This window comes from Carassius auratus, chromosome 6 (assembly GCF_003368295.1).
Source record: "Carassius auratus strain Wakin chromosome 6, ASM336829v1, whole genome shotgun sequence".
NCBI lineage: Eukaryota > Metazoa > Chordata > Actinopteri > Cypriniformes > Cyprinidae > Carassius > Carassius auratus.
The window spans coordinates 4387454-4400763 of record NC_039248.1 but is presented as its reverse complement, the minus strand read 5'-3'; the positions used below and the strand labels follow the sequence as shown (position 1 = coordinate 4400763).

Below are 13310 nucleotides of genomic sequence, written 5' to 3'. Positions count from 1 at the left end.
TAGAACCAACACCTTAAAAACAATTACACAATCGCAAATGCATGAGCTCTGTGTGTGTGTGTGTGGATGTGTGTGATTGTGTTTGTTTCAGCGGGTGGATTCATTATGTGAGGCACAGAATGAGTAATACTCATATATCTACACAGACATCCATGTTCAATGGTACAAAGGTGAGATCACAGTGCACAGCTTTTGTCCCACTGTGCATGTATAAAAGAACCTGTTAAGGAAAGTTTAAACAAAATAACAACAACATGATGCTATCTCTGTAATAGTGAAGAGTGTGGGGAGTGATGTGACCATCAGTGAGTCATAGCACCAGCAGTATAACCAGTTACAAATGAAAGAATTCATAAAAATTAGCATCACTTTACTATAATACAGGACCTACACCTTCAATAAGTCACATGTAAAGTTATCAGATGTGCAAATCTGTGGTCACTTTCAACTGACACTCTATAAACAATCAAATCCTGCAATACTTAAAAGTATATTTTCTTGCCATTATCATATTGCCAGCAACAGAGGAAGATGGCACAAATGTTGATTATTGTTTATTAGTTTTACATTTGCGATTCATAAGCATATTACATCAATTTATGCTTCACTAAGAATAATGGTCACATTAGTTAATTTTATAAAATAAAATAATAATTGGAGCATAGTATGATGCCTACAAATGCGAATTCTGGAGAATGCAGCCTTCCGTTTGAGAAATTGCCTGTATGTGTTTCTAGATGGGGTGATAATCAACAGCAGCTGTGGTAATGACTGACTGTGTGCAGGTGAAAACCAGGAGGAAAGCGGGGAGATGTAGTTTTGTGGTGTCTGGGCTGGTGACAGGGGCTGGTTTACAGTTCTCCCCCTCACAGAGGGTCTGACCTTGCACCAAAATAAGTCAAACTGGGCAGTGGAAGAAGGAAGTAGCCAGGAAAGGATGAAGGTAGAATCCACAGGAGTGGTGGTCCATGAGGCAGGGTGGAGTTAAGACTAAAAAATTAGAGCTGGCAGAGCAGGAGATCCTCACGATGGAGCTGAAGACCACCACAGCCAAGCAGACGAAACTAATCACAGGCAGACTGGCTTGAGACCATCAGGAGGATCAAATGGCTTGAGAACATTTGGGAGGCTGGCTGAAAGATGCGTAAGATTGTGTACACACAAAACCTGGCCTGAAAGAGGCATATGCCAAAAAACAAACCTGACAGGAAAATATACAGACCTGCACTCAAACTCTGACCCATGCAAACAACCTATTTTTCCTGGAGTGAGAACATTAATGAAGTAAACAATGATTTTAAACTCTGTTTTTATGTAAATATACACATTTATATTAAATAGTCCACTCTCATTAATAGAGATAAGGGCTGAAATTACATAAAGTCATAGGCAGAAAATTATTAAACCAAAATTTATATGAATTTAGAAATATTTGTAGTAGATGCACTTGATCACTTTTCCTTTGGTATGCTATGTTAAAATACGGGTGAGGAGTGCTATAGGTGCACAATAATTCATCTTAAAACTAAACTGCAAATCTCATTTTATGAGAGAATAGCCTACAGTATTTTTAGCGAGAACATTACAATGATCATTGACATGCACTTACTTCAATATTATGGCGGACACTGCTGGATTTGGTGATCGAACGCTCCATTGTTTGGTTTGAATATGTCCAATGATAATAGCTTTATGTTCAACCACAGCTGCATGGAGGTGCTGATGTCGTGTGAATGCATCTCTGCAACATTATGAAAAATACCACTGTATTTGAAGGATTCAACTTGAAGAAAATCGGTAACACTTTAGAATAAGGTTCCATTAGTTAATGTTAGTTAACTACTTTCGTTAAAATGAACTAAGCATGAACAATCCTTCTACAGCATTTATAAGTCTCAGTTCGTGATAATTTCAACATTTACTAATGCATTATTTAAATCAAAAGTTGTGCTTGTTAACATTAGTTAATGCACTGTGAATTACCATGAACTAACAATGAATAACTGTATTTTCATTAACTAACATTAACGAAGATGAATAAATACAGTAATAAATGTATTATTCATTGTTTGTTCATGTTAATTAATACATTAACTAACATTAACTAATGGAACCTTATTCTAAAGTGTTACCAGAAAATCATAAGATTTGCACGTTTCATTTTTAAAATACTCTGTCAGTGACGCCAGGCAATTGTATTTACACTGCAATAAATATAGGCTTATCTGTTTCCACTATCTCTCAGTTGGTTGTGCATCTTTTTCTTCCAAACTTTTTCCTTCCACTCAACTTTCTGTAAACATGCTTGGATACAGCACTCTGTGAACAGCCAGCCTGGTCAAGGGTGTAAGTGATTGTCTTCTAGACAACTGTCAGATCAGCAGTCTTCCCCATGATTGTGTAGCCTAGTGAACCAAACTGAGAGACCATTCTGAAGGCTCAGGAAACCTTTGCAGGTGTTTTGAGATGATTGGCATGTCACCATATTCTTATTTGTTGAATGGTGGGTTTTTGTGTGCGCCAAAATCATCACAATTTAAAGAACCAAAGACTTAGACTACTTCCATCTGTGTGCATTGAATTTATTTAATACATGAGTTTCACAATCTGAGTTGAGGGTTAGGGTTAGGGTTAGGGTTAGGGTTAGGGAACGAATCGTTTTCATTCACCACTGACTCATATTTTTTGTTCACTGAAGTTCCTCCCTCCACAGCAGTGCATGCACAGCTCGTGGACAGCTCTGTGAACTGTTTCATCCTGTCAGAGTTACTTAACCTCGAGCCAATAGCTTTTGAGTATGAAATGTGACTGAGCATGTGATTTGTTGAATGTAGTGAATGAACACACCCTTCACTGAACGAGATGAATGAACTGACACTTCTCGTTCGTGAATGAAATGATACGTACCAATACGATGTATTGGTACCGGACCGTTTCGGTACAGGGCTTTCGGTTCGGTGCACGTGTGTACCGAATGACTGAATGCAATATTTTGTGTGCGGAAAATATTTAAATTTTCGTGTTTCCAAACGAACATATTAAGTGGCGGAAGTCTCCGCGTTCAGCGCAAATCCCGCCCTGCAGCTGATTCTAATGCCGGCGACACACTTGGATGCGTGGCGCAAGCGTCTCAGCTGCGTGCCGCTCCCATGTTAACAGGTTACAGCTTGCAGACTGCTTGAGTGAGACGTGCGTCTCAAGCACGGAAAACGCGTGCATACTAGAAATAGAACCGACGCCTATTTTTCACGGGACAAGCAAGAGTGTTGGAAGCGTTTCCAGGCAAAATAGAATAGGAAAATATGTTTGTGTCATTTTGTACACAAATACATATTAATTCATGACACTTTGATGTTTGAAAGTCTATAGATTGACATAAATTCAGATATAAATGTAGTTAAAAAAATAAATGAATAATTTTAAAATATTGCACCTGTCAAACATAGTTTATTTTGCCATCCATACTGTTGACGGTGTCCTTTATCAGTATGCTTTATATTTATGCTCAACATGAAGTATAGATATTGTTGTGATGAAGACAAGAGCCTGGTCTGTCGGCGGTCTCCCTGTCACCTACAGCAGCAGGAACGACACGGTTCTGGTGAAGCAGGCCTACAAGCTGGAATTGGCAATGCTGCACTGTAATCATAGTTATTTATTTATATTTTTCATTATATTTTATTATATGATATTGGTTTGAGACTGAGAGTATTTTATTTAGTGGAGAACTTTGCAGCAGTATTTTATTTATTTTTCTTTTTTATTTTAAATATATATTTTTTAAAAGTATATAAAAAAAGTGTATAGTAATAAACAACCTGCAGTTTAATGGTTGCATTTCTTTCCCTTACTGTACCGAAAATGAACCGAACCGTGACTTTAAAACCGAGGTACGTACCGAACCGTGATTTTTGCGTACCGTTACACCCCTAGTATAACTAATTCACACACGCAATCACACGTACTGGTACTGTTTACCTTTAATCTTTATTTATCTCTTACACCGAGCAATAATATGTAAGAAAGGCCAGTATAGCTGGACGCTCAGGACAGTTGACAGAACGCTGCTGCGTGTCGACAAGAAAGCGTATCATTTTCACGTGTTATTTAAGCCTTGCCACTTGCAAATGTAACCATTCAAAAGACTTTGAAGCATTCAAACAAAAGACGCGGAAAAGCTGAACTGAGTAGCTGGTTACTCGCGCTGTTCTCGGTGCGCACGGGGAGAGACAGCCGCGTCTCACAGACAGCAACACTGAACCGACCTCTCATTTGCAAAGTTCTCCTTTAAGTTCCTCCTGCACCTCAATGAACAAAAACAAGTCGCAGTTTAAACAAACAGAAAAGGATGTGTAAGAGCCCACTTCAGCACCGCAGTGTTCTGGTGTTCAGGGCTCACGCAGAGAGTGGCTCGGGGACCAGAATGTTGAAATTTTGGGTCCATGGCCTGGAAACTCCCCAGATCTTAATCCCATTGAGAACTTGAGGTCAATCATCAAGAGGCAGGTGGACAAACAAAATTCTGACACTAATTCTGGCAAACTCCAAGAAGTGATTATGAAAGAATGGGTTGCTATCAGTCAGGTTTTGGCCCAGAAGTTTTTCATTACTATTTGAAAACTAATATTAATGTAATTCTCAAAACTTTTGGCCATGACTGTACAGGTCATCGTGTCACACACAGCATTATATGCAAGACGACAGATTCACAACAATTACTGTTTTCATTAGTAGGTGATGATTTGTTGAATTGATAATGTTACTTACATCAGTGAGGGTCTGGGTCCAGTTGAAACAACCCCCTACAGCTAAGAAAACGCCTAATTAGGCTATGATTTTAAACTAAAAGTAAATTTTTACTTGAGTGTTTCTTTTTTTCTTTTTCTTTTTTTTTGCATACAGGTATTTTAATATAATTTTAGTTAATATTTAGCATTATACTTTATTTTTCTGTTTAATTTTAGTTGTAGTAATTATTTTAATTAAGGAAGTTTTAGTATTTTTTTTTTTTTTTTTTATGTTGTATGTGTTTGCATTTGTTTGCATTAGGGATGCACCGAAATTTCGGCCACCGAAAATTTTCGGCCGAAAATGGCCTTTTCGGTTTTCGGCCGATAGACTTTTATCACCGAAACAACACGGCCGAAATGTTGTGATGACGCAAACAGAAACCGCGACCTGCACGTGCACCTGCATAGCAAAGACCACGAGCTCCCCGCGACATTCACTTAACACCAGTGAGAACATTCTCTCTCTTCTTACTCCTTTATTCGCAGCACTAAAGCGTCTCCTAAGAGATTAAGACGGACCACGAAGTAAAAACAAAGAAAAGTACAGTCTTATAGAGTCTGTTAGCACACGTCTCACTGAGATCTTTTCCTCTGCACTTCATCGCGAATGTGCTTGATCCGCGTTATAATGACCATTACTTGGATGCGGAAATAAGGCAGCGCGCACGAGAAATGATCCAGGCCGCGCTGGATGCGGAGAACCCGTGTGGAGACGGAGAAGCGCCAAGCGCAGGAGACAGACCAGAGCGCAGAAAAAAAGACTGGTCTGTGCACCAGATGAGTGGCATGCACCATCGTTGTCTGATATGTTCAGTGGAATTCTGCAAGAAAGTGCCTCAAATAATAATAATACGTTGGCTATTTTGTTCTTATACACACACACAAACATATATACGTACATAATATCAGATTGTAGCCATATTTATGCTAGATTTTCTGCTAGATTTCTGCTTTAATTTGATAAAAATGTTTATTTATGCCCTGGCCCTATTTAAATACACTCTCTCAAATATTTCTCAAATGTCAGGCAGATGACAAGCTCAACTGCTCAACAGCTAGATGGTTATCTGTCTGAAGTCCCCATCCCCAGAAGTGATAACAGTCTTGCCAACTGGAGAAGTAATGCACTTTCTAGTCCTACAGAGAAAAATTTAAAATGCACTTCACCTAAATGCACTTTGTTTTTATGAGAGAACTGTTCATTTTAAAACCTTTCTGCAGGCCAGTAGGCCTGTACATTATTATTAAATATACACATGAGTGGGATACATTTTTATTGTTTTATTTTTATTTTATTTTATTTTATACTGTGCATTGTTGCAATGTGCTTAATAAATATTTACATCATTTGTAATAATGTATTTTTATGTTTTTTTTTTTATAAGTTATGTAATTGTAATTATCTTTGAAACTTTAATATTAATTTATGCAATTGCAATGTCTTAATTTTAGTAAAGTTAGTACACGGTCATAGCAATAAATGCAATGGTACTAATAATTGGCATAATTTATTTCGGTGTTTCGGTTTCGGTTTTCGGCCTTGGTTTTCTCTTTTTTGGTTTTCGGTTTCGGCCAAGAATTTTCATTTCGGTGCATCCCTAGTTTGCATGCGTTACTTCATGTCTATAGTTTTTAATAGGGATGGGTATCGTTAAGGTTTTAACGGTATTACTACTCTTAACGGTCCGGTACTTTAACGGTATTCTTATCGGTACTTTGTGTTGTGTATGTGTTTTTTATGTGTCATTATGACGCAATCGATAGCCTATTTTTACAAAAACTGTTTCTCCGGGGCCATAATGTAACATAGAAGGTAATGGAGCCCTTTATACATTGTTGTGTATCTTTAGAAATAAATAATTGTCAAATGGAGTCTTTAAACACCTCAGATGTAAAGTTATTCGCTGTCAAAGTGATGCCAAAATGAGTGGGATGTCAATGGGATGCTAACACAAGTAAAGTTCTGCTACAAGATGGCGGCACGCGGCCGACTTCAACTTCCGGTGGACTTCCTTGCCGCCTGGTTGCCGCTCGAAGGAGACACAAGCGCTGTGTCCGAAATCGTCAGCAGTGTTTTGATTAGAGGGCACGGGCAAATGTAAAGAAAATGTCGTGGCGTGGGTCCATTGCAAGATAGAGCTGGCATACGACAACTAGGGCCCTATGATTTCTGCGATGCAGAAAACGCGGGGGGAATCGCGGAATCCAATCATAAAAACGGAATTTACAGTTTAACGTGGAATGGCAAGGAATTTTCCAAATTTTAAATGAATTAATCAAAAAAAGGCCATTGCACATTACATCAAATGATGATATGGACTAATATTTGTAAATATTAAGCCGGAGCAGTCTATTTAAATATGAATCCTGCATGTTCTGCGTGTCTTGTGTTAATGAATGGAGTAGAAGCTCAGATTCCTTTTATTTACACACACTGAAGCGCGCGTGAAGCTCGCTGTAATTTCAGCGTCTGCTGTCTCACTAAATAAGGACGTGAACACATGAACATCTCCAGAACTGCTCTGGCAGTCACTTCATGAGCATTTGACCGTTTGATTCGAGTAAAACTAGCATCACATCACATACACAGAACTGTAAAGGTACGTCAATCCGTCAAAATAAAAGTCCAATTAAAGACTCTGGTCTTAATAAATTTTAGTTAATTTTTCAAATTGAGACTTCTATATCATCTGGAAGCTAAATAAATAAGCTTTCTAAATCTAAATACAGAGAATCACCTTTAAAGTTGTTAAATTTATGTTCTTGGAATGCACAGCTAAAGTAGTTCCAGGCGGGTCTTGACCACATCATTGATCATGACTTATGACTTATCATGACAGTTATTTCAAAGGTCCTTACAGCAAGAGAACCAAAACCCAGTGACCAAGCTAATAAATATAGTAAACAACAGGACAAAAATGTTACTTGCCACAAGATTACATGATTATATATGGAAAGTGCATACTCAGACACACATGGAGACACACCAACACCGAAACATGTTAGTGCTGCTCTGACAATTTGATAAGCAAAATAGTTTAGCATCTTAAAAGTTTAGCAGGCAACATGATATTTCTCACTAGCGAGGTATAGCAGCACTGTCTTTGAAGCAGATGAGAGTAAAGTTTCACTATTTGAGATGCTTTTACCAGGCTCTGTTAAGAGATGCAGATTTGAGTGATTCACAAACGCTTAATCTTTCTCTCACGACTGCATTAGTTTGCTATCAATGGCTCAAGCCTCCTTTACTGGCTCTAAAATGACATTTCAGAATTAGCCGCAAAGATGTGGAATGAGATTATTAATCCTACACACTGAGCATTTATAGACAAAAACCTGGCAAATGGTAATTCAACGGCCCGTCATCAATTGTCTCTTACTTAATGTTCAGTATATTATACTGTTAGTATGTCATGTAATGTATGATTTTGGTTCTCTCTGCAGCTCTGTGGTGTAACTGCACCACACCAAAGTGTGTGAAGGATGGGTATAAGTGCGAGACCACGGGGGCGTGCATGGCCTCCACCTCAGTCATTGAAGGACAGGAACAGCATGTGCAGCTCTGCATTGAGAAGGAGAACCTGGTTCCTCCGGGACAGCCGTTCTACTGCCTCAGCGCCGAGGGACTGATGAACACACACTGTTGTTACTCTGATTACTGCAACCGCATCGACTTCATACTACCAACCGGTGAGCATCAGTATTTTTAATCAATATCAGTAACAATTGCTGACTCCCAGATGAGGATCTAATGCAGCGTGTTCTCTATCAGTGACTCAAGGAGCAGGTTCAGAGCAGGACTGGGGGCCGGTGGAGCTCACTGCTGTGGTGGTGGGGCCAGTGTTTGTGGTGTGTGTGCTGGTTCTGCTGGGTTTCTTCTTCTTCCATCATCACCAGCGAGCCTACGGTCACCGGCAGATACTGGAGGTAGAGGATCCCAGCACTGAACACATGTTCCTGGCCAAGGACAAGACTTTACAGGACCTCTTCTACGAAAACTCCACCTCAGGATCAGGTTCGGGTTAGCATCGCAGGAGAAGTGTGCTGGATGGTTTGTTTATGCATGAGATTTTATTGATGAGGGTCATAAAAGCCATCTGTTCTGGACACCTGTTTGTACACCCCCCTCCCCTCCCTGTACAGCCCAGTGACTTAAATATGAACTTATGAACCTGAGAAGGAATTTCGATGGGAGGGAAAATGTGTTGGGGAACTATGTGCTTTTTTTCAACATTAAAATGTGAAATCATGAAAATGGTATAAGGGGTGTTTTTATTAAGGTTTTAAATACACAATACACGCATTTCAAGACAAAGGTTATAAACACAGCCTAAATGGAAACAATGTAATGATCGTTTTCATACTCGGAAAAGTGTAAAAACTGTGTTAAAGTTGTTACAAATTAAATAAAAAGAAAACTAGGTTACTGGTTATTTATCTAAAACAACTAAACAAGTCAAAAACTACTAGATACGTTCGTTAAGCAACACATGGAAAAGATGTGAGAGCTTGTGGTATTACTATTCAAAAAGGTGTTTTGTTACCAGTTGGAAAAGAAAGCTAGGCTACAGAGTTTTATAACATTTGTACCTTACCTCAAACTTAAAAAAAGAAGCGAATGTAAAGCACCGATACAAAACAAAAGTTGCCGTTTGTCAGAAACGTCTAACGATGTTAGAAAAAGTTAAAATGAAAGAAAAAAAGATGGTAGGCATTTACGTGCAAAAAAGAAAAAAAGATCTCCTAGCAAAGTGTTACAACATCTCCGTTGAATCGACTTCACAGCATCGCTGACACACTTAGAATGAGGCTTGGGAATGCTTCGGAAAAGCCACGCCTACAGCCCTGCCCTCTCTAACACTGGAGGCGTGATAGTAGCAGCAAATAGATTTAAATGTATGTTAAAATGATTAAACTAAGTAGTTTTTAATAAATAGACATCAGTTCTTAATTAGTGAAATGTTATATCCATTTAAACATAAGACCAATTTTTACTTTTAAATGATGTAGGCCTATAGAAAAAAGTAGGTCTAAAAAAAAAAAAAAGTAATCGTTGGAAAAATAAAGTGTCATTTATTTTTAATTTATTAAAGGGGGGGGTGAAATGCTCGTTTTCACTCAATATCCTGTTAATCTTGAGTACCTGTAGAGTAGTACTGCGTCCTTCATAACTACAAAACGTCTTTATTTTTATTATATTTATAAGAGAAAGATAGTCTGTACCGATTTTTCCCGGAAAAACACGAGCGCCTAGAGGCGTGACGTGTGGGCGGAGCTAAAGAATCACGAGCGCCAGTAGGCTTTTGCATTGAGAGCGTCTGGAAGCTGTGACACAGATCCAGAGGCTGAAATTTAACAAGAGCAGCATCAGCAAAGGCGTCTCTATGTGGTATGTACTGGAACTGTATATATTTGCTTAGCGGTTTTGGACCAGAGTTCTTCGGTTTTGCTTAGTTCCACTTTATGTCGTCTTTTTTTTTTTTTTAAGCTGTACATGTGGAAAGTGCAGTTTGATGACAACATCGCATGCTGTTTACTTGATGTGCTTACGCGCTGATAGCTAAGTTAACAACACAGAGATATTTGAAGCAGTTTTACTCACCGCCTGTGGTTCCAACACACGATCGTGACCCTTTTTCGTTGGGATTGCATCATCCTTAAGAAATAAACGATGTGCAAATGAGGCGTCAAACTGGGCTTTGTTTGTAAAACAAGCATTTTAGAAATGCAGGAAACAAACACTTGCACAACTCCGTTGATGCTCTGTAAAAATAAACTCCATCCACTTAATGCTGTTTCTCTTTTGGTAATCTGTGCAGGGTTGTCTTGGCCTGGCAACCAAAAACACACTCCTTTTGTGACTTTTCGCGACGCTCTCGCTCTGATCAGTGAAGTCTGTTGTGCTCTCAGTGCTCTGCTATACGGGAGCGCGCACTCTTCCGGGAGAAGTGCCTCAGGACCCATATAAGGAAATTCCGCTCCATCTAACGTCACACAGAGCCATACTCGAAAAACACTTTCCGAAACTTGTGGCAAACTGGAAGAGGTTTTTTTGGAACAAAAATACTCCTTCAAACGTAAAACTTAATTTTTGAAACTTTGTCCATGTTTAGCATGGGAATCCAACTCTTTAACAGTGTAAAAAACTCAGTATGCATGAAATAGCATTTCACCCCCCCCCCCCCTTTAAATTAATTACTCTAATCTACGACTAGTCTAAATCTAGACTATTTCCGTCGATAGATCTTTTTTGTCAATCTTAATTTCTCAAGCTATGTCAATTAACACACATAAACACACACACACACTTTCCTTCTGCCTCGCTTGTGTCGTGTTATCTAGTAAATAAACTGATAAAATAAAGTTGCCACGAACAGCTATATGGTGAATTTCGGCAGTTTCAACTGTGCATGATCGGGGTACCGGGAGAAATCCACCAGGTACAAGTCGAACAAAATGTATATTTTAATGCTTACGCTGATCACAGAACGTTTAAATCTTATGCAAAGAATGTTATCCAATTTGTACGAGCGTGTTATGCGTAGACAACCTTGATATGTATTGAATTGTTGCTTTTTTTATTATTATTATCAATTTTAATGAAATTTTTCTTTTTTTTTACATCGATTCATTATTACATTATTGTTTATTATTGACAACGAGTCATTATTATCATTAATTATTTCTTACATTTATTATTGTTTTGTTCTTGGCAGTCAATTATCATCACTAGTTTCTTTAATTTATTTATATTGTTTGTTGTCGTCATTGATTTATACCTTACAGTATTGTATGTTATTGTCCCCCCAGCCATTAGGTGTTGTTTTACTTGCGGAGAAAAGGTGTTTTGCATCTATACCTACTGTATGTTTCTGTTTTTGTTATATGGTTGTCACATTGTGAATGAGTGTTGGTGTTTTCAGGAGTGTGGACGCTTGTCTCTAAACTTGAAAAAGGTGTATTTTCCATTAAAAAAAAAAAAAAAATAGTATTTCAAAATGAGTAGTAAAAGATGTCACGATGATTTAAATACCCACACTTTAGAAGATGATCAGAGATCATTAAGACCCAGATATGATTTTCAAAAAAATACAGGACAGTTATGTGAAATTATTAACAATTATTTACAGATGTTACCGCCTGATCCTCTTAACATGATAGATAGATGGTTCGAAGTCTCAGTGTGATAGCATAAAATACTGTGATAAATGTTACAGACAGTACAGAAAAAAATGGTAAGGTGATAAGCTATTAATGCACAAATGTGCGCCATCCAGATGTTTGCATTGCGCTGAAGTCCTGATGGGTGAAGATCAGCACTGTTGCAACGCAAGCTGGGGATGAGTTTTCGGCGGAAGGGGTAGACTGTGTAGATCAGATGGTCAAGCATTTCAGACGGCCGAAATTTGAGGGTTTCACATTTATCGCACACAATTCTTCGGGTTTTTACTCTTTTATATTGCTCAAGTATTTTACTAGTCAGGGACTAACTCCAAAAATCATACTGCAAGGCTGTAGACTTGTTTACATGTACGACCAAGCCTTTAAACAGAGATACATCGACAGCTATAGCTTCTTGCCTATGAAATAGTCAAAAATTACCTCTGCTTTAAATCTAAACACCAGCAAAAAAGGGTTCTTTCCACATCATTTTAATCGCTTGCAGAATGCAAACTATATCGGCCCGTATCCGTCAAAAGAATATTATGGATATCAGATGATGTCTGACGCTGAACATGTGAAATTTGATTCTTGGTACGAGGGAGTAGCAGGAGAGGTGCTTGACTTCAAAAAGCAATTAGCTTTGTACTGTAAGAATGACGTTGTTTTGCTACGTGAAGGATGTATGAAATACAGAAAAGAGTTTATAGAATGTACAAACGTAGATCCTTTTGGATGTCTAACGTTAGCTGGATGTGCTTTTTTTAACCAAAGACACAATTGCCTTAACGCACAAAAATGCCTACATCAATCTTCGGTCTTGGCGGAAGCAGAAACACAATTACACATCCAGCACCCATACAATCAGCACCGGAGTTCCCCAGGGCTGTGTCCTCTCCCCACTGCTCTTCTCCCTGTACACCAACGATTGCACATCTAAGGACTCCTCTGTCAAGCTCCTGAAGTTTGCAGACGACACCACACTCATCGGCCTCATTCAGGACGGGGACGAGTCTGCTTACAGACAGAAGGTTAAAGAGCTGGCTGTCTGGTGCAGTCTCAACAACCTGGAGCTTAACACACTCAAAACAGTGGAGATGATCGAGGACTTCAGGAGAAACCCCCCTGAACCCCCCCCGCTCACCATCATGAACAGCACTGTGACTGCAGTGGAGTCATTCAGGTTCCTGCGCACCACTATCTCTCAGGACCTGAAGTGGGACATTCACATTGACTCCATCGTGAAAAAGGCCCAGCAGAGATTGTACTTTCTTCTCCAGCTGAGGAAGTTTAACCTGCCACAGGAGCTGCTGAAACAGTTCTACTCCACCATCATTGAATCCATCCTCTGCACTTCAG

General features: G+C 38.9%; 1 protein-coding gene across 1 annotated transcript; it reads left to right on the top strand.

Annotated features, from left to right (window-relative positions):
- The first annotated feature begins 8214 nt into the window (after nt 1–8214).
- Nucleotides 8215–9821, top strand: LOC113091317 (activin receptor type-1B-like). The gene is made up of 2 exons (XM_026256756.1): nt 8215–8480; nt 8563–9821. Exons 1-2 carry the CDS (start codon nt 8306–8308, stop codon nt 8814–8816), a joined length of 429 nt encoding a protein of 142 aa, XP_026112541.1. The 5' UTR covers nt 8215–8305; the 3' UTR covers nt 8817–9821.
- The last annotated feature ends 3489 nt before the right edge of the window (nt 9822–13310 follow it).